Source organism: Neolamprologus brichardi, chromosome 13 (genome assembly GCF_056152115.1).
Source record: "Neolamprologus brichardi isolate AB-2024 chromosome 13, ASM5615211v1, whole genome shotgun sequence".
Classification (NCBI taxonomy): Eukaryota; Metazoa; Chordata; class Actinopteri; order Cichliformes; family Cichlidae; genus Neolamprologus; species Neolamprologus brichardi.
In genome coordinates, this window is record NC_142116.1 from 29,420,898 (window position 1) to 29,441,381 (window position 20,484).

A 20,484-nucleotide genomic window follows, 5' to 3' on the forward strand; every position below is an offset into this window, starting at 1 on the left:
TTGTTGAGTTAAAAATCTGCCGCAATGATGGATGTAATACTGCTATTGTGGGCTGCCTCATATTCTCAGATCACTGTGATTGGGCGCTATGGCAGCACCAATGCTCGTGCTAAGATTCCACTGGGTTTCTACTATGGCCACACTTATATCCTGCCTTGGGAGAGTGAACTGAAGCTGATGCATGATCCTCTTCGGGGAGAGAGCGAAGCTGCCAGCCAGCCAGATGTGGATCAACACCTGACCATGATGGTGGCTTTGCAGGAGGACATCCAGTGCAGGTGAGACGGGAAGTAAAGCAGATACAGATGCCTCATTTGAGTTTGACTATGGCTTCATTAAACAGACTTGAGATATTTGGTGGTGTCTGTGGCTCAGGAGGTTGAGCAGCTCATCTCCTAATTGAAAGGTCAGTGAGTTGATTCCTGGCTACTCCAGCCTGCATGTCAAATAACCTTGAGCAAGATACTGAACCTTGAGTTGCTCCCGATGTGTTCATCAAAGTGTTTATGTGTGTGAATGCTAGATGGAAAGTTCTTGTATGAATGTGTGTGTGAATGGTTAAACAAGACATGTATAAAGCACTACAATGTCGTGAAAAAGAGTTTGACCTCTTCCTGATCTCCTAATTTTTGTGTATATTGTATATCACACTTTATATATCACTACGTGTATCACAAGGTTTCAGATCATCAAACAAACGTAATTATTAGATAATGATAACACAAGTAAACACAAAATTCAGTTTCCAAATGAAGTTTATTATTATTATTAAGGGGAGCTGGTTGGTCACCCTAGCAGCAACGGCTGCAATCAGGCGTTCACAGTAACTCCCAATGAGTCTTTTACCACGCTGTGGAGGAATTTTGGCCCACTCACCTTTGCAGAATAGTTCAGCCACATTGGAGGATTTTCAAGCATGAACCCCCCTTTTAAGGTCACGCCACAGAATCTCAATTGAATTCTGGGGCAGGACTCTGACTAGTCCACTCCAAAGTCTTCATTTTGTTTTTCTTAAGCTATTCAAAGGTGGACTTGCTGGTGTCTTTTGGACCATTGTCCTGCTGTGAAACCCAAGTACACTTCAGCTTGAGATCATGACCAGACAGCAGAATTCATGGTCCCATTTACCACAGTAAGTCTTCCAGGTGCTGAGGCAGCAGAGCAGCCTCACCAGCTTCACCACTGTTCAGAGTTTTCTCCATTTGTGTATAATGGATCTGACTGTGGTTCACTGAAGTTCCAAGGCTTAAGAAATGTCTTTTAGCCCTTTTCAGACTGATAGACATCAGTGATTTTGTTTTATTAGATCATGGCCTGCTTCAATTTGTCAGATGGGTTCTATTTAAGTGGTTTCTTGATTCAACAGGTCTGCCAGTAATTAGGCCTGACTATGTTTAGTAAAACTGAACTTAAATATCCAAAAGTTGATTCTGTTCATCTGGACGTAGCGTTTTGTCAGAGAAACATTTCATCACTCATTCAAGTGACTTCTTCAGTCTCAGCTGACTGCAGGTTTCCCCAATCTTATAAACAGTACATTTGCATAATGACTGAAACCAGCCCACTGAAGGAACAATGGGCTGGGAGGTCAGTTCCTTAATCTTAATTATGCAAATTCTCATGACCATTGATCAACAACCACTGACCAAAACTCACTGATCAAAGACCACTGATCGGCCATGAGTACCATTCACAGAGTTGGGGAATGGCTGCAATCACAGCATTGTAAGATGGTGAAAGATGTACCTTTAGACCCCCTCCTCAATTCAGAGATGGTCGTTCCCTTTTCACGTAAATGGCCTCCTTGACTCCGCGCTCAAACCAGCGTTCCTCCCTGTCCAATCTTCCTGGAACTTAACAGCGTACACTATGTTACTCTGTTTGTGTCGGGGGACCCGATACTTGGGGTGGACCAATTTTTGGTGCAGCGTGTTTTGGGGTTTAAAAGCCACAGAGACCCGGTGTTTCGAAAAAATGCGTCTCAACTATTCCGATACTCCTGACACATATGGGATCACTACAGGTTTTCGCTTGGGCAGCGGTTGTCCTTCTCTCCTAGATCGGCTGGAGCTTTCTTTAGGTGCCTTTAGAATACAACTTCAAGAGCTTTGACAAAGGTCCAGCTGGGATAACTTAAATAATGTAGTGATTTCATCTGCAAAAGAAGTTTGTAAATTTTTTGGTGGTGTTGTGAATTTTCCAATTTTGTTTTTCTTTACCAGGTATAATCTAGCTTGCCATCGGCTAGAGACCCTTCTGCAGAACATCGACCTGCCACCTCTCAACAGCGCCAACAATGCCCAGTACTTCTTAAGAAAACCAGATAAGGTTGTTGAGGAAGATCAGCGTGTTTTCTCAGCCTACCAGGACTGCATCCAGCTGCAGCTACAGCTTAACCTGGCTCACCATGCGGTTCAGCGGTTGCGTGTATCACTGGGTACCAGCCGCAAGTCACTCTCAGCAGCTGGGGCTCCGGAAGCAAAGGAGCTAGTTCACAACTCCTCCACGGAGCAACTGAGAACCATCATCCGCTACTTGCTGGACACACTGCTGAGCCTGCTGCATTCTAATAATGGTGAGCTGAACTCTGCTGGATCTGCTGTTTAGTGAAGTTGTACATTTCACAGATGACTTTGTTAGTAACGTGTGGATTGAAACGTTGTTACACACAATTGATTCATTTTTATGGGTATTTTTAGGCCATTCTGTCCCCTCGGTGCTCCAGAGCACATTCCATGCCAAGGCCTGTGAGGAGCTCTTCAAACATCTTTGCATCAGTGGGACGCCCAAGATCCGACTTCATGCCGGCCTGCTGCTGGTGCAGCTCTGTGGAGGCGAGCGCTGGTGGGGCCAGTTCCTCTCTAATGTACTGCAGGAGCTCTACAACTCTGAACAGCTGCTCATCTTTCCCCAGGACAGGTAAAGAACTATCAGATTCCATATAGTCACAACATTTTAGATTAATGTGAAATTCAATAAATAATAATAAATAATGAAAAAAGGTAGGGGTTTTAATGAAAAATAAAATAAAATAATTTTTCAGTCCCACAGGAAAATCTAATCATGACATTACACATTGGTTTATATCAAAATGTTGACTTCTAATGAACGGTTAAAAAAAAAAGAAAGAAAGGAAAGGAAAGGAAGAAAACATAAACCAAATCAAAGCAAACCTCTCCCAGCATAGAGTTGTTTAACCCTCTGCAGTCGATGGATACGCTCACATGACCAATTTAAGATGACACAGCAACAAGATGCAGCGACCCAGATTCTTCATTTCGAAAGTGTGGACGTGTGGACTGTATATGAATTTATAATTGTGTTGATCGGCCATGTAAACCCAGAGTTATGATAAAAAATACATGCGGTGTATTTTTCTGAATAAAACAGTGGTATTTACTCCTGGAAGAAATGGCAGAAACAGTGTTTTCTAACTACAGTGCTATAGCAAGCATTCTCCGCTTGCAGAGCAAAAACAAAAAAGAAAATAAAAGAAAAAAAACACCCCTTCCCTATTGGTGTTAAAGTGTACCATGTTGACCAATCAAAAAAGTATATGGCAACATGTGGTATTTGGTTGGCTAGGGTGGCACTCACAAAGGCAGAGCAGTGAATGAGGGATGGGGCTCTCACATGTACTCTACCCACATAAACTGTCTGGAACTGCTGGCAGTTCACCTGTCGCTAAAACATTTTCTGCCTCCGCCTGTAAAGACGTAAAGGTATTTGAGCTTCTGATGAGGTCACACAGGAGGCCTTCCCATAGTGAGACACTCACTGTACTATGCTACTCAGAGAACTGGGGTTATATACATAACCTTTGTGTTTGTTTGTTTGTTTGTTTAAAATAAACAAATCCACAAACTAGCTGATGTTTAGTTCTAACTTTGGCTCCTGAAGCACAGAGACTAACAATATCCACTAGGGAGTCGCACATGATGATGGGGACCAGTAAGAAGTTCACCATCAAATAATTTATACAAGCAATGAACAGTCTCACAAAGACTTGCATGCCTATGTGAACAAACAGAGAACACTCAAAACAATCAACATCAGGGCACAAACTGCAAAGAATATGGAATACACCAAAGACTATCATGAAGCCATGCATATCCTGAACATGTAACTCTTCCAGCCATGTTATTATGCTTGTAGGTGTATTTTGTTTTTAAAGGGAATTGTGCTTAATTTTCATGTCATTTATTGTCACAGCTTGGATCATAGATGCTTGGCTTTTAGCGTTGCCTTTCCTCTGGTTACTATGCTGAGGCAAGTCTAAGAACTGCAAAAGTATTTCTCTGCAACACAGTAAAGTGCCCTCTCAGTCTTTTGGCTGCTTAGATTTGTCTACTCATACATGGAGATGCAGAAGCACAAATTATGTAGCACGTCGTTTGGGTTGTTCTTCTGGAGACATCAAACTTAGCTTTCAGGTCTTGTGGATGCTGTGGATACTAACTGCTGTATGCTTAATCTGTATTCATGTTAGGGTATTCATGCTCCTGTCATGCATTGGCCAAAGATCCCTAAGTAACAGCGGTGTGTTGGAAGGCCTTCTGAATCTCCTGGACAGCCTCCTGTCTCCACTGCAGCAGCCACAAGCTGCCGCTCAGCGCAGAACTGAAGGTAAAGCAACTGAGAAGAGCGTCTTTGCAGCACCTGATATGTTAACTTGAGTTAGTAGAAGTTACAGATAGAGTTAAAGTCAGTGTTAATTTTTATGTAGTCAGATTTATTTATTTTTAAACAGACTGGTTTGTTCAAAAGTGGGATACGAGAGTGTGTTTGAAATGAAGTTGATTTTTTGTTTGTTTGTTTTTGTAAAAATCAAACAGGTGTTTTGGATATTCCCATGATCAGCTGGGTAGTGATGTTGGTCTCCAGACTGTTGGACTATGTAGCAAGTATCGAAGATGAGGCCTCAGGAGGGAAGAAGCACCTGGGAGGGAAAGAGCGGGAAAGACCTGTAACAGGTAAAATACCTGCATTCTACTTTTCCCTGATATGTGTAAATGTTTTTTTTATTTTCTTTTTCTTTTTTTAATCTATAGGCACTGGAAATTGTGAAATTGAAACAAAACATAAACAGATGTTGATTGCCTCTGACCAGTTGCTGATTGCAGTTTTGCTGTTAATTCTTTGATAGCTTTGAAAGGGTATCAATTACCAAACAGCAGAAGCTTAATAGTAATCTTTATGAATATCTACTCAGTGAGGAACTCAATAGATATAAATAGAATATAAAATATTGCACATATAAAAGGCTCAGACAACGCTTCCATGAAGTGGTTGGCAGAATATCAACATTTTTACTCACTACGCAATTAGACGACACAATGCAATTGCTTTTTTTTTTCCATTCTCCAATTTAGAAGTCTACAACTGCAAGAGAGCACAAAATTATGGTTAAACATTTAGCAATGACTGTTTATTAAGGTAGTTCCTAAATATAGGTAGAAAGATGGTATCTGAGTAACTAAAGAGAAAAAGTGGTCAGGATTTTTACTCTCTACTTAGTGGTTGGACTTTGTTGAAAAAAGTCTCAAATCCATAAATCTTTGATGCTTATGCTTCACATGGATGATGATTAACAAGATCTTGCTAACTCAGCTGCACATTAAATGTCATCAATGCAGACATACATCTTTTACAAATGATTGGAAATGGTTACAATCAAACTGCACTGTATGCTAAAGATGTTTGTCGCAGCACATTTAAGTAGTCCTCAAACTCCGCTAAATCAATTGGAATTAAGCTGTTTGATTGTACGTCATACTCCTTAGTTGTTTGTCAGTCTTGTGTTACCTTCATTAATGTGCTGTATTTTTTTGTCCTGCAGGTATTCAGTGGAGTTTCATAAATAACAGCCTCCAGTCTCAGAACTCCAGCAGGTCAGCCAAAGGCAGCAGCAGCCTGGATCGCCTGTACTCACGCAAAATCCGTAAGCAGCTTGTCCATCACAAGCAGGTAAATGTGTCCCATTTCAAAAGCAGCACACCTTCATATTTGTTTTTCTCCATTTTTAAGTGGGTAATTAAAACTTGATTTGAAATTTGCATTTGTTAGAACCAGGTTAGGGATTGTTTCCTATATTGGAATGCATCCAACAAGTAGATAGTTCTGGAGTGATACTTTTACAGTACATAAACTTATTGTGGCCTTTTCATTGCAGCAGCTAAATCTATTGAAAGCAAAACAGAAGGCTCTGGTTGAGCAGATCGAGAAGGAGAAGATCCAGAGCAACAAAGGCTCCTCCTACAAACTGTTGGTGGAACAAGCCAAGCTAAAACAAGCTACATCCAAGGTGAGCAGCTCACCACACAATCAAAAAGATTAGGCTGTGAAGGAGGGCTGCAACGAAATCTGCCATTTATTCTTTAATTAGTTGATTAGTCAGTGATTATTTCAGTAGCTTGCTGTGGGCAAACCTCCTGTTCTCCTGTTCCAGTCCCTACTCCACCTGTGAAAATCACCCTTTTGTCTCATCCCAATTCTGTGCATCACGTTTGGGAGATTAATTTTCAGTACTACAACTTGTTAATTTTTTCCTTTTTCAGCACTTTAAAGACCTGATCCGTCTGCGGCGGACAGCTGAATGGCCCCGTTCCACATTGGATACAGAGTCCACAACAGCCAAAGAAGCCCCAGAAGTAGAACCTCTGCCCTTCACTTTATCTCATGAACGCTGTATCTCTGTGGTGCAGAAGCTGGCCCTCTTTCTCCTCTCCATGGATTTCACCTGCCATGCTGATCTGCTGCTCTTTGTCTGCAAAGTATTTATCTAACACTGGGAGTTAATCTAACACTGGGGATATATATATACACGAATTTGACAGTCTAAAACTACAAATATTTCTCTTATTCGTTTAGGTCCTGGCTAGGATAGCCAACGCCACAAGGCCCACAATCCACTTGTGCGAAGTGGTGTCTGAGCAGCAGCTAGAACGCCTGCTTCTCTTGCTTGTGGGAACGGATTTTAACCGGGGGGACATCTCCTGGGGAGGCGCCTGGGCACAATATTCCCTCACGTGTATGCTACAGGACATCCTGGCTGGTGTGTTTTCAGTTTAGCGTTACATTTGTTTGAATCTGATTAAAACGCATTGATTGTGAGGCGAGCGGGGGACATATTAAGTCTTGTGTGAAGCTGAACATTTAGTTTGGCACATTGTTGTTGCTGGAGTTTCAATTTGGCTTTAGAGCAAAATATTGTACCAATTTTTTTTTTAATCTCTTTGAAAGTTGGGGAATTATATTTGTATGTTCTCACATTAGCTTGAGCAAAAAACGTGGTGTGCAGAATATGTGTGCACTTTGGTGCACATTTGTTTCAACAGGGTCCTTTCCTTTTTTTTGTCTCTAACTTTTTCCAACCGTAACATTTTTTTACTTTAGTTTTGACATAGTACCATTTTCACAGAGCCACTGGTGTGGTTGTACAATGTTTACAGAGCACATTTCACAAGCTTTTATCAAAGCAATAATATAGAATATAATGAGGCACATTAAGCACATGGATTGTAAATTTTCTTATTGTTAGTGCAGGTAAGCTAGGCATGACTAAATTGATGTAAAAATTAGACTTGTCAGATTTTCTGTTTCATGTTTGGTGTCCTTTAACAACTTCATCTTCATTAAGTCGGTGCATGTCTGGTGTACTTGAACATGTATTCTTCTCAGGTGAACTGCTGTCTCCAGGCTCTCTGGATGTCATGGATGAGGTGGTGGTGGGTGAGGAAGCTGGGACATCGTCCTCCTCTGCGGGAGCAGATTCGGAGGACTCGCTGTCCCAGCCAGCACCCATCCCCCTGGTAGAGAGCATTGATGAGGCCCTTGTGCCTGATATCATCGCAGGTACTACCGGGACCTCCTCAGTATTCCAAAGTGCGTGGGTAGTCCTCTCTAACCCCCCCCCCCCCCCCCCCCCCCCCACACACACACACACACACACACACACACACACACACACACACTCTGACTTGAGTGACATGTTTATTGCTTTTTCTCACAGTGTGTTGTTATTATTTGTAGCTATTATGAATCGGAGTGAGCAGTTCAGGCACATAGTTCCAGCCAGCTTTAGGCCTTTAATTTTTGCATAATTTCAGTGTGTATTTTATTTTTCCTTGTGCCAGTTTACCTCACAGGGTGAGCAGGCAACTATATTCAGCAAGGCTAAATGCAGTGACCTAGCTAAAAAAACTACTCCCATACAAGACTACAGTTTTAGCTGGGTTGGGGTTAAAATTGTCTACAGATGTGAGAGATTTTCTTGTTTGTATGTTTTTGTAATGTGCGTGCTTGGCAATATTAAAGCTGTTTTCACTATCCAAAGGTGCTCCACCTCTGTCATCTTTGGAAAAAGATAAAGACATAGACTTTGACTTGCTACAAGACCTGATGGATGTTGATATTGATCCTTTAGATATTGATTTGGAAAAAGATCCACTTGCTGCCAAAGTGTTTAAGGTATGTGAATGATAACAAGCTACTTTCTTTCTGTCATGTCTCTACTGGAAATTAATGCAGTGACACTCACTAAGGTTGGGCGATTGGATGAATTTATTGGCCATCGATGATAGGCTGAGCCTTTCACAGATCGTTTTTACAAGAGCTCTTTATTTATTTGCCCACGAGTAAGTTTGTTAGTAATGTTGGTTGAAGGTAGGAGAAACAGTCAACAGAAAAACTAATAGCGCCGTTTTCACAGCACCCTCTTCCAGCTGCAAGCAAATGCAGTGATTCATTTACTCAAACTCATACCAGAAAGAAAGACAGGCAGTAGCCCATGTTCAGAAAAACATGTTGTTGTTAAACTTGAAATTAAGGACTTTTTTTTTCTCTTGCTTAAACTCACAGTTAAGATATAAACTAATGTTGCTGTAAGATCAGACAACCTGTAAAGAGTAACAAGCTATGTTTGTTAGCTAAGTGATCTAAAGCATCACAGAAAATGAACTCAGTGCAAACGACGTTTTCAAAGTAATTCTTCTGCTTTCATTTGACTACTTTGAACTTGATGTAATTATTAAGGTTATGTTTGCTGTGGAAAACTAAAAAAGATTCAAAAGCAAATGTAGAAATGAATTCTGTCTGCAGACAGTTGATGTCCTTACATTTACCATCCCCTTTCTCATGTTCATCTTTAGCCCATCAGCAGCACGTGGTATGACTACTGGGGTGCTGACTATGGCACATATGGGTACAACCCATACATTGGGGGGGTTGGTATCCCAGTGTCCAAACCTCCAGTTGTTGCTGAAAAGCCAGGGTCGCAGGGTCTGTCAGTGTCCGTGTCACAGGGTGAGGAGAGGCCTAATTTTATTTTAATTTTTTTATATGGACCTGAACACATTTTCTGCATTCTTTCCATGCCACTTTTTGAGCTTCTGCCTCTGTTTCACAGCACTGGATGCCCGACTAGAAGTGGGCCTGGAGCAGCAGGCTGAGCTGATGCTCAAAATGATGGCAACTCTACAAGCGGACTCCATTCTACAAGCACTCACTTCCAGTTCATCCACAGGTAAATGAAGTAACAGTTTAAAAGTGAAGTGAAGCACACATTCTTTCCAGTGTTCCAGTGTTGGACTTGTGCTGATGGTCTGATACTGATTTTCTGTTGTGCTTATAGTGAGCCAGTCTTCCAATGGGACTGATGACTCCCTGCTCAGAGCTCTCCATAGTGGAGGCTCTCCCCCAAACAGCAGCCTGATAGTCCAGCCCTCATCCATCCCAATTCTGAGTGCCTGCTTCAACAAGCTCTTCTCCATGTTGCTGGTCCACCATGTACAGGTCAGAACAGCCACTAACTGGAATCACAGTTTAAGATGCTTCGATTCAGATGCTTAGTACTCAGGAGTACAAAGTCATTGGACCCACAAGATCAATTACTCTTATCTGCTGTTTAGTCCAATGCTCTACTTTAACTCTTTAACTTCTTTTAGAGTAAATTTGAAGTATAATATCTAACTTGTAACTTAAAAAAAGATTAAACAAACCTCTTTTTTTCCCTTCTGAAACATGTCTGCCCTTGAACAACCACACTGTACTGTGCTGTGTTTATTAACTCTTCTCTTATTAAGTCTTGTGTGAAGCTGAACATTTAGTTTGGCACATTGTTGTTGCTGGAGTTTCAATTTGGCTTTAGAGCAAAATATTGTGCCAATTTTTTTTTAATCTCTTTGAAAGTTGGGGAATTATATTTGTATGTTCTCACATTAGCTTGAGCAAAAAACGTGGTGTGCAGAATATACAAGACTCTTCTGAAAGGGCTTATTTTTAAATACAAGTGGTGACCACTGCAGAATTTTGTATGTATGACTTCGATAAAGATGAGTAAGGGAACACCCACAGACACTAAATGTTATTTTCTCCACTCTCAGCTGGAATCCCTGCTGCAGCTCTGGCTAACGCTCAGTCTGAACACTTGTTCTGGGGGCAGCGAGGAGAGCGGGTCTGACATCTTTCTGTTCAATGCCAGCCGAGTGCCCACCATCCCGCTCAACCAAGGTTAGGGCTTGTCTACTCCTGCTCTCTAATTTGGAGCTGTATGGAGTTTACATATGGTTACATTGCTTTATATTGTTCTTTTTTGTGTTTGTGTCTGTGTTCAGCATCCATCAGCAGTTTCCTAACCGTGCTGGCGTGGTACCCCAACACTTCCCTGAGAACATGGTGTCTGGTTCTGCACTCTCTCACTCTGATGACTAATATGCCAGCTTGCGGTCAGTACTCTGCTCTTCACTGGTTTGTTTACCAGTGGATTTTCTTTTCACATTATCTTCAAATGACTCTGCAAGGGTTGAGAAAGTTGTTTAATAATGGATTGCATTTATATAGCGCTTTTCTAGGCACCCAAAGCGTTGTGCAATTCCACTGTTCATTCACTCTCACATTCACACACTAGTGACGGCAGACCACAGTTGTAGCCATATCGCACCATCGGCCCCTCTGGCCAACACCAGTAGGCGGTAGGGTAAAGTGTCTTGCCCAAGGACACAACAACCAGGACAGAGAGAGCTGGTGGATCGAACCGGCGACCTTCCGGTTACAGATGAGCTTCCCAACCACCTGAACCACGGTCGCCCCCGTTTAAGCATTCTTGTATGTTTCTGTTTTCATGTTTATGAAAAAAAAATTAAAAATCCAAACTAATCCACCTTTTTATAGTGCACCCGCGTTTCTTTTCAGTCATTTCACTCGTTCAGCACATATCCACCCCACACATGTCCTGGCTTAAGACAACTCTGTTGACACCTTCAAGGCAGGTGACCTGTAATGACATATGTGCGACCCTCTTGGACATCTATAGTCCTATCACAGTCATTCCTCAGTTTGTACACTCTTCATCACGGTAACAACACCTCTGCTGAGTCGGGCTAGCTAGCTACTGTTAGTTAGCTCTGTTGTCTACCAACTATAAGGTAGCCTTCGTTGTTGTTAGCCATCACTGCCCGGTTGGAATGTGGGCTCCTTCAGCAGCACTAATGTTGAAGGTTTCCTGAGCATTGTTTCTTGCTTTGCGTTTTGATATGAGTATCAAATCCAAGCAAGCAAAGCAGAAATGTTGTGTTCACCCCTATCCTCAGGTGTGTGGTTTCACTTTGCATGATAAGGTGTGCCCTGTTTGCCTGGGGATTGTCCACACTAGGGTGGATTGGCTGAGCCCATAGTTTGTGACTTTTGCCACCATGTCCCACATTTGGTTCTGAAAAGATGGGTGACGTTTGTGGATAAACTGCTGGAAAGATGGCTATAACATGGATTGACCCTCTCCTCTCCAAATTTAGGGAACATGCTTCATCTGAGTCAGATGATATCAGATTAAGCAATTGATGCCGGTCGATGCCCCAGCAAATAGATGACCACATGATGTATGTTGATGAGTTTCCCAAGTGAGAGACGAACTGTGCAAGAGCACTGGCCAACCTCAGTCTGAGTTAACCACTCAGCAGGATGACATGCTGGGCATCGGCCTGACTATGCATGGTATGTTAGAGGATGAGCTGTACCAGCCATGACAACATGTTTCCTGTTTTCTGCATCCACCTCAGAAAGTGGAATGATTCACAGGCGTTTTCCCCCAGAGCCAACATTGGTCAAAAGCTGCCTACCCATATTCCCGGATTTTAATGACACGGTTCGCTCAAGCAACTGTCTACCTGTGTCACTGTGTCCTGCTATAGACAGTATGTGGAGCTGAATGGTGTGGAAGTGGCTGGCTTAGTCAGTCCACCTCCTGCCGAGCCATTCCTGGTGGCTTAATAGTCCCACAACCGTTGGGGCCGTCCACTGTGAATGACTGTTAGTCCAATAATCTCACAGTTGACATTCAAACTCCAACTTAAATGGTCACCTTCCTTTGCACCACCACCGAAAAGCCAACCCTCCAAACTTCTACTCCCCCATTCATGCCTGCACGTAGCCATGCCCCCCCCACTTGCGCAGTAGGTTACATACATGTTAACATGATCCTTGTTGAACCATTGCATTGTAGGTGGCTTACAACAACTGCTATCAGCCACCTGCAGTGGAGTCTTGCTATCCCTTGTCGTTTTTTTTTTTTTAACATCTTGGCTCATGTGTTGACTCACATGATCAAAAGTGGGTCAGTGACCCTCAGGACTATGTCAAAGGGAACAGCTCACTAGGGATTAAATACCTGTGACTCTCCATCATTTGAATAAGACATGAAATGTCTTCGTAAACCTAAAAAAGTCGTCCCCAAGTCGTCTAGCTTACCATAACCTGCTTTCATTATTATTATTGTTATTATTTTGTTTAAAAAAATAACTTTTGAACTTCTGAAATTCTAGTCTCCAACAACGGGATGAGCTCTCAGGAAAGCACAGCTCAGCAGATGGTGTCTGATCCCAACTTGATCCATGTCTTGGTGCGCTTCCTGTCTGGCAGCAGCACCAATGGGACAAGCCAACACAGCTCTCAGGTGGGACCAACTGCCACACAGGCCATGCACGAGTTCCTGAGCCGCCTGCAGGTTCACCTGTCCTCCACATGTCCACAGATGTTCAGCGAGTTCCTGCTCAAACTCATGCACATCCTGTCTACTGAGAGGTACATTTTCACTTTTTTAGTTGTTAGTGTACATTAGGTATAATCAATAATTTTGACAGTGAGTATAATGTTTAATGGTATGAGTGGTTCTAATTAATGGTTCTGAAACTCTCAGGGGTCCATTCCAGTCAGGCCAGGGTCCATTGGACGCCCAGGTGAAGCTGCTTGAGTTTACTCTAGAGCAAAATTTTGAGGTGGTGTCAGTGGCCACTATCACCTCAGTTATTGAGTCCATCACGTTCTTGGTTCACCACTACATTACCTGCTCGGATAAAGTGGTTTCTCGCAGTGGCTCAGACAGCTCAGTGGGAGCCAGAGCTTGTTTTGGGGGTCTGTTTGCCAACATAATCCGGCCAGGAGACGCGAAGGCAGTCTGTGGAGAAACCACACGTGACCAGCTAATGTTTGATCTTCTCAAGCTGGTGAATGTGCTGGTGCAACTACCTTTGTCTGGAGACAGAGAGTTCAGCGGGCGGCTGCCACCATCAGGCAGTGGAGCAGCTGATAGCAGTGTGTCTGATGAAGAGAAGGTCTGTGGCAGCAAAGAAAGTGTAGCTGGTGGATCAGCATCCAATCAGGGCCCTCCTGCAGGTGTGGCTGATCTGGTGCTTGCCAATCAGCAGATAATGAGCCAGATCTTGTCTGCGCTGGGCCAGTGCAACAGCAGCGCCATGGCCATGATCATAGGTAAGACAACTCTACAAAGAATTATGTGATCTACCAAATATTTCAGCACTCAGATTTTATGGTCTGTAGCCTCATTGTTGTTTAACTTACACCATTCTCATAAACCTTGCTTCTGGAATTAAAAACACACATATCACCGAAATAGTACACAACGCACCAAATGGTGCACAAAGATAGTTTGAACAAAAAACCAGTGAACAAAGTTGAGTTTCTAGCAGGCAGAGAGCCTGATATTTTCTTGGTAAATGACAGCCAAAAATTGTGCAACATTAGCAGTAAATGTTGTTTTTACATCACTTGGCCATAAACTCTAAGTGAAGCTGCAGTGGGATAGAAATATTAAGTGTTATGTTTAGGATGTTAAGCACGGTTTGTGCAGAAGCAGCCTCTTGGTCACAAAATACATTTGTGAGGTTAGCTAATTTTATACACACTTGAGTTATAGCTAACTAAATTAGTAATGACAATTGTGTACCAGTAGCCATCTAACATTAGCAGCACTACCATAAAACTCTGTAACAGTAAGAATGCATCTGATAAAATTTCACTTGTGGCTGAATTGTTCCTTTAACAAAGCACCAAACATATTTAAATGTATGTGGACAAGCATTGCCTATAACTATAATAATAATAATAATAATAATTATAATTATTATTATTATTATTATTATTATTATTATTATAACTATGAGCTGACTATTCTTGCTGTGTTCTGCAGGAGCCAGCGGTCTCCACCTGACTAAACATGAGAATTTCCACGGTGGTCTAGATGCCATCTCAGTGGGTGACGGCCTCTTCACCATCCTTACCACTCTGAGCAAGAGAGCCACCTCAGTCCAGGTCATGCTACAGCCCATCCTCACTTACATGGCTTGTGGTTATATGGGCAGACAGGTGAGCTTCATTCTGCCTGGGTCTGGCCTTTGACGATCTAAACAAATACAGAGCAGTGCTGACGCATATTTATTTATTTATTTATTTTCCTCCGTCTTGTTATTGCACATTCTTTAGGGATCGCTCTCCACCTGTCAACTGTCAGAGCCTCTTCTGTGGTTCATACTTCGAGTGTTGGACACCAGTGAGGCTCTTAAGGCCTTCCATGACATGGGTGGGTGTATACACCTAATATCTGTATATTTCTTTGATTGTCAAAGCATCGTGTCCATAGTACTACCAAGACCTTACTCATAGTTTCAACATTCATGTCAGAGAGCCCCAAGCTATAAGATTTGAATAGGTTTTAAAGTTTTGCTGTTGAGTTTCTTTGTAAACCAAGTATTTGAAGTACAAGTTACTCCCTCATCCATGTTTCTTAGCTTGCAGTTCAATCTTCCCAGCTTTTGTTTGCACATTGAGTCATATCTTGTTCAGTAGAATAGTATTTAGCACAGTTAGGTGTTAATGGTCATGGAAAAATATCTCCATAACCATTAAAACCCACATGGAGTCACGAAAGGTTATTTTTGTTAATCAGTGCCCGAAGAGTCACCTGACACCTTTGTCACGCCACTGATTGTGGAAGGAATTGAAAAATTTAGCAAAGTCAGATTTTTTCAGTCATTTCTATTTTTGTAGAAATTGAACATAGGTGCATTGCATATGAATAGCAGTCAATGGTTTATGCTGTATTTGATGTATAAGAAAGCATAACTTTGTCTTTAACCAGGAGGTGTCCAGTTGATCTGTAACAACATGGTGACCAGCACTAGAGCCATTGTGAACACGGCACGCAGCATGGTGTCCACTATCATGAAATTCTTAGATACAGGTCCAGGAAAGACGGCAGATGGAAACCTCAAAGCCAGAGTGATGACATCGGAGCCGGACAATGCTGAGGGACTCCACAATTTTGCTCCTTTAGGTGCTTTCAGCTAATTTTGAATTCCATCACTCCATCTCATAGGACAATACCTGAATAAAATTGACAATCGTATTCCTACTCTTCTCTAATCTGCATGATCTGTGTTGCTTCCCAGGCACTATCACATCCAGCAGCCCAACAGCACAGCCTGCAGAGGTCCTCCTCCAGGCCACCCCTCCACACCGACGGGCCCGCTCCGCAGCCTGGTCTTACATCTTCTTGCCAGAGGAGGCCTGGTGTGATCTCACCATCCATCTTCCAGCTGCTGTGTTGCTGAAGGAGCTTCATATCCAGCCGCACCTAGCTTCTCTAGCCAGTGAGTAGGAATTTCTTTAAAGATGAGTGGGCCACAACCTCTCTTGAGATTTGTGTAAACCTGGTGACCAATAAATGTCTAACAGCTGTGCTTGCCACAAGGGTTTCTCCTCCAACTACTAAGCCATGTTTTGCTTTGTGATTGAATACTCAACTCAATGACATGCCAATGAATTTATAACTTTTATGTAATTTGTTTTTTCTGGAATTTTGGTTGATATTCTGTCTCAATTAAAATGAAACAACTGTTCATTTCTAGTTAGTAAGCAAACTTAGAAATTCAGCCTGGGATAAAGTAATTATTTTCCCTACTGTAAATAAACTATACTAAAATGTTGGTCAAGAGGACACTGCTTTTCCCTTCACATTGAACTAAATTCCTGTTAATAAAAAAAAAAACACTGGCAGAAATTATGGTGTTTATTCAGTAATCTGCATTTCACTTCAGGAGTTCACCCCATTCATTTTCTGCCTTTCCTCTTACCAACCAGCCTGTCCCTCCTCGGTCTCAGTGGAGATCAGTGCTGATGGGGTCAACATGTTGCCGCTGTCCACGCCAGTCATCACCAGTGGCTTGACGTACATTAAGATCCAGCTGGTGAAAGCAGAGGTGGCTTCAGCTGTTTGTCTGAGGCTACATCGGCCTCGTGATGCCAGCAACCTGGGTCTCTCTCAGATCAAACTCTTGGGTCTGACAGCATTTGGTAACACCTCCTCTGCAACAGTCAATAACCCCTTTCTGCCTTCTGAGGACCAGGTCTCCAAAACCAGGTAATCATGATGCATCCTGTATGCAGTGTATGTCTGTATTTGGCTGTTGGTGTGAACTTCTCCATCTCCCTGTACAGCATTGGTTGGCTGCGTCTTCTCCACCATTGCCTGACCCACGTCAGCGACTTAGAAGCCATGATGGCCAGTGCTGCAGCACCCACTGCCAACCTGCTGCAGACCTGCGCCGCACTGCTCATGTCACCTTACTGTGGCATGCACTCACCCAACATTGAGGCTGTGCTGGTCAAGATCGGCTTGCAGTCCACGCGCATTGGACTCAAACTCATCGACATTCTGCTGAGAAACTGTGCTGCGTCTGGCACCGACCCTGCCAGTGAGTCACTCACAGCTGAGTCACTGCTGAGACGTGACTATATGTCCTTAAAAAACATTAAAAATAGCCACATTTATTACTAAGAGATTATTAAATGACTGTGGCGGTTTGAAAGATTAACAAGGTCAAGTTTCACATGTTGTTTTGCATTACCATTTAGAAAATGTTTTTTCTAACATTAATGAATCTGGTGCTGTGTTTTTGCACTGTGTGATTGCAATACATAGCTGCAAATGTGATCTTATCTTATTATCTTATTTGTCTGGTGTTTTGTCTTGAATTCTTTTTGTAAATATTTATCTGATATTGCATTATCTAAATACATTTGGTTTAACTACATTTTTGGGGGCAAAAATACAAAATAAATTATATTTGTTAGTGGTCTGATTATTAATTACAGACCACTTGTGATTCTTAGCCTTAGTAAAGTGCTGAAATTGTTGTGTAAAGCAATGGATTTAACAAGACAATACACAGTGCAATGTTAAACTGATATGTGTATCAGATCTAACCACTTCCCAGTGAACCTGTTAATATTTGGACTGTGGAAGAATTTTCTGACACATGTGCATCACGTTCTGGGCAGGCAGCATGACTTTGTCAACATTTTTATTTTTAAAAATGTTTCAATAATTTAAATTCATTAAAAAAAAATTACTGTTTCTTTAAAGATTTGAACAGTCCTCTGCTGTTTGGACGACTAAACGGCCTTTCCTCAGATTCCACCATAGACATTCTATACCAGCTGGGCACCACACAGGACGCAGGGACCAAAGACAGGTACTCCTCCGTCTTTGCCACGACTCAACACTCCCCCTTTACGTTCTCTCAAAGTCATCAACTGATGAGAAACAGTCTCCCGTCAAGGTGATATTCCGGACAGACTCATAAGCTGATAGTAAAAAGTGTCCTTTCACTCTCCTTTTCATTTTTTTTGTCTTTTTACTGTCATCTCATTGTTTGTTGCATATAAATTCTGCCCCAAGGTGGTTCTCACTAAGAAATTGAGGACCTTTTTTATGTCAAACAAACAAACAAACAAACAAAAATGTTACCGTGCCCAGCACTTGAGCCATTTGACTTATTTGTCAAATCTCTGAATTCTAAACCTCCAGGATCCAGGCTCTTCTGCAGTGGGTCCATGACTCTTCCCATGTGGCAGCCCATAAGATGAGTGGTCCAATGGGATACATTGGGCATGCTGCTGGCTCTTCCTCTGCTTCATCAAGGGAGTATGGTCTCCTTATGCCATCGCCCTCCCACCTCCACTGTGTGGCAGCCATCCTCTGGCACAGCTATGAGTTGCCTGTCGACTATGACCTGCCTACCCTGCTCAACAGAGAGCTCTTTGAGTCAGTCCAGTGTCTTGTAGTTATTACACATGCATGTAGTTGGGTTCATTAGTGGGTTTAAACAATATTCTTCTTAGCAGATTTATTACTGATTCCATTCTTTTCTTTGCTGTTCCCTTCAGGTTGCTGTATAACTGGTCCATGTCGCTGCCATGCAACATTGTGCTGAAGAAGGCCGTGGACAGCTTGTTGTGTTCCATGTGTCACATCCATCCCAGCTACTTCTCCTTGCTAATGTCCTGGATGGGGATTGTCTCGCCACCCATCGCCACTCACTCTCAGGCTCAGCAACGACGTCTTGCCATGACTGATGATGGCAAAAAGCAGCATGATGCTAACACCACTGCGGCGGGACTTACCGACGACTCCAAGCATGCCAGGCCACACATTAATCTGTCAGAATCCCAGCTAACCACACTAGCGGCTGCCTCCCAGTCACCAGGAGCAATAGAGCAGCTGCTGGATTCAGGCTTGCCCTCGCTGTTGGTTCGCAGCTTGGCTCAGTTCTGTTTCAGCCTCCTGGCCAGTGCAGACCTGCCTTTGCCCGCTGGTCAGGCCGAGAGACGACACCATCATCACCACTTTCACTCGTCCTCACACAATCGCCCGCCTCTCTCGGCAGAGCTGGCTGCTCCAGTGCTCCGGTTTCTCACAGAAGTAGGCAACAGTCACACCATGAAGGACTGGCTGGGAGGGCCAGAGGTCAACCCACTGTGGACAGCACTGCTGTTCCTACTGTGCCACTCCAGTGCCAGTGCTGGGGCCAATGCTGGCTGTCAGCCTGGATTTGCTGCAGGTTCTCCTCCATCCCAACCTCAGCCTTTAGGCTCACGCTTCTCCTTGGCCTCCTCAGGGCAGACAGGAGGGCTCACCACCCAGCAGAGGACAGCACTGGAGAATGCCACTGTGGCCTTCTTTCTCCAGTGTATCTCCTGCCACCCTAACAACCAGCGCCTTATGGCACAGGTCCTCTTACTAGTTATTATGGATGAAATAATAATAAAAATAAAAATGTTTTTCTTTTGACTTGTTAGATGTAGATTTGCACACATAATTGGACAAACTTGTTATTTAATGATTGCTAGTTGGTAAGCTAATTTATTTATAAATTGGAATTCAAATGTAGATATTTATTGGTTTCTGTCTTGGTTTTTAAGACTTCTGTCTTTGGCTGCAGGTTCTCTGTGAACTCTTCCAATCAGCACCTCAGCGAGGCAACGTACCCGTCTCTGGAAACATCTCAGGCTTCATTCGAAGACTGTTTCTGCAGCTCATGCTGGAGGATGAGAAGGTCACAGTCTTCCTACAGTCTCCCTGTCCGGTGGGTAACTCAATTATGTGGTCAACAGCGTTGCTCAGAGGTTTTACACAAACTATTGTGCTTTTTCTTAAATAAATGTTATTTCATTAGAGACAGCAAATGCCTGATGAAGTACTTGCTGTGAGCTTAAGGTGGCAGTGCAGCAGTATGAAGCATATGTTTGTTTGTTTTCTGTATCACAACGGTCCCTTCACACTGATTCATGCCTGGTATTATGTGTTCTCAGTTACACCCTAATGGTTTATACTTTCTACTGCTCAGTTTCTGGCTGTTACAGAAGCTTTGGAGACATGAGTATTTGTGCCAGAGTGCCTGGAAGCATTGTATGGAGAAATTGGTTAATTACCCAAAGCAAGTCATTTTTCATTCATCTAGCTGAAATATCTCAATAATTGAGTAATTTTACTCCAAACATTTATGGATTCCATGTACTAAAGGTGATGTGATTTAAAAAAGGCATAAAGTTCGGGGCAACTTTGTTTAGGGCCAAATTGCGACACCTACTTAACAAAAGATGGTCAGACTAGGGCAGCTGTTTCAGTGATTCGCATGAGGCGTACAGCCTGCGCCATGAAGTGAAGTCCAAAAAACTACAAAATTAAGAAAACCTTGGGGGTGGCCATGATAGAAAGATGTCAGAACACACAGTGCTTTTGTAGTTTACAGAGCAATGGACTATTTGGCTGTAGACCAGAAAACAGCTAAATAGTCCCATATTGACAGCAAGTACAATATACTCTTTATGTTTAGTTTCTGCAGCTAACCTGAT

At 42.7% G+C, this 20,484-nt stretch overlaps 1 protein-coding gene across 3 annotated transcripts in view; it reads left to right on the plus strand.

Moving 5' to 3' along the window:
- birc6 (baculoviral IAP repeat containing 6) overlaps positions 1 to 20,484 on the plus strand; it is a 112,974-nt gene that overhangs the window by 34,386 nt on the left and 58,104 nt on the right. Inside the window, exons 28-55 of one of the 3 annotated variants that reach the window (XM_087850424.1) lie at positions 70 to 278; positions 2,223 to 2,575; positions 2,700 to 2,919; positions 4,490 to 4,626; positions 4,836 to 4,973; positions 5,840 to 5,967; positions 6,173 to 6,304; positions 6,558 to 6,773; positions 6,871 to 7,054; positions 7,681 to 7,884; positions 8,336 to 8,469; positions 9,150 to 9,303; positions 9,407 to 9,523; positions 9,632 to 9,792; positions 10,383 to 10,509; positions 10,614 to 10,724; positions 12,816 to 13,074; positions 13,190 to 13,761; positions 14,480 to 14,655; positions 14,773 to 14,869; positions 15,428 to 15,622; positions 15,738 to 15,938; positions 16,429 to 16,708; positions 16,786 to 17,042; positions 17,714 to 17,822; positions 18,158 to 18,394; positions 18,517 to 19,360; positions 19,572 to 19,715. In XM_087850424.1, coding sequence (XP_087706550.1) covers positions 70 to 278; positions 2,223 to 2,575; positions 2,700 to 2,919; positions 4,490 to 4,626; positions 4,836 to 4,973; positions 5,840 to 5,967; positions 6,173 to 6,304; positions 6,558 to 6,773; positions 6,871 to 7,054; positions 7,681 to 7,884; positions 8,336 to 8,469; positions 9,150 to 9,303; positions 9,407 to 9,523; positions 9,632 to 9,792; positions 10,383 to 10,509; positions 10,614 to 10,724; positions 12,816 to 13,074; positions 13,190 to 13,761; positions 14,480 to 14,655; positions 14,773 to 14,869; positions 15,428 to 15,622; positions 15,738 to 15,938; positions 16,429 to 16,708; positions 16,786 to 17,042; positions 17,714 to 17,822; positions 18,158 to 18,394; positions 18,517 to 19,360; positions 19,572 to 19,715 — 6,096 coding nt within the window. The remainder of the gene's footprint in view (positions 1 to 69; positions 279 to 2,222; positions 2,576 to 2,699; positions 2,920 to 4,489; positions 4,627 to 4,835; positions 4,974 to 5,839; positions 5,968 to 6,172; positions 6,305 to 6,557; positions 6,774 to 6,870; positions 7,055 to 7,680; positions 7,885 to 8,335; positions 8,470 to 9,149; positions 9,304 to 9,406; positions 9,524 to 9,631; positions 9,793 to 10,382; positions 10,510 to 10,613; positions 10,725 to 12,815; positions 13,075 to 13,189; positions 13,762 to 14,479; positions 14,656 to 14,772; positions 14,870 to 15,427; positions 15,623 to 15,737; positions 15,939 to 16,428; positions 16,709 to 16,785; positions 17,043 to 17,713; positions 17,823 to 18,157; positions 18,395 to 18,516; positions 19,361 to 19,571; positions 19,716 to 20,484) is intronic. The other 2 variants (XM_087850426.1, XM_087850425.1) reach the window with 2 other exon arrangements.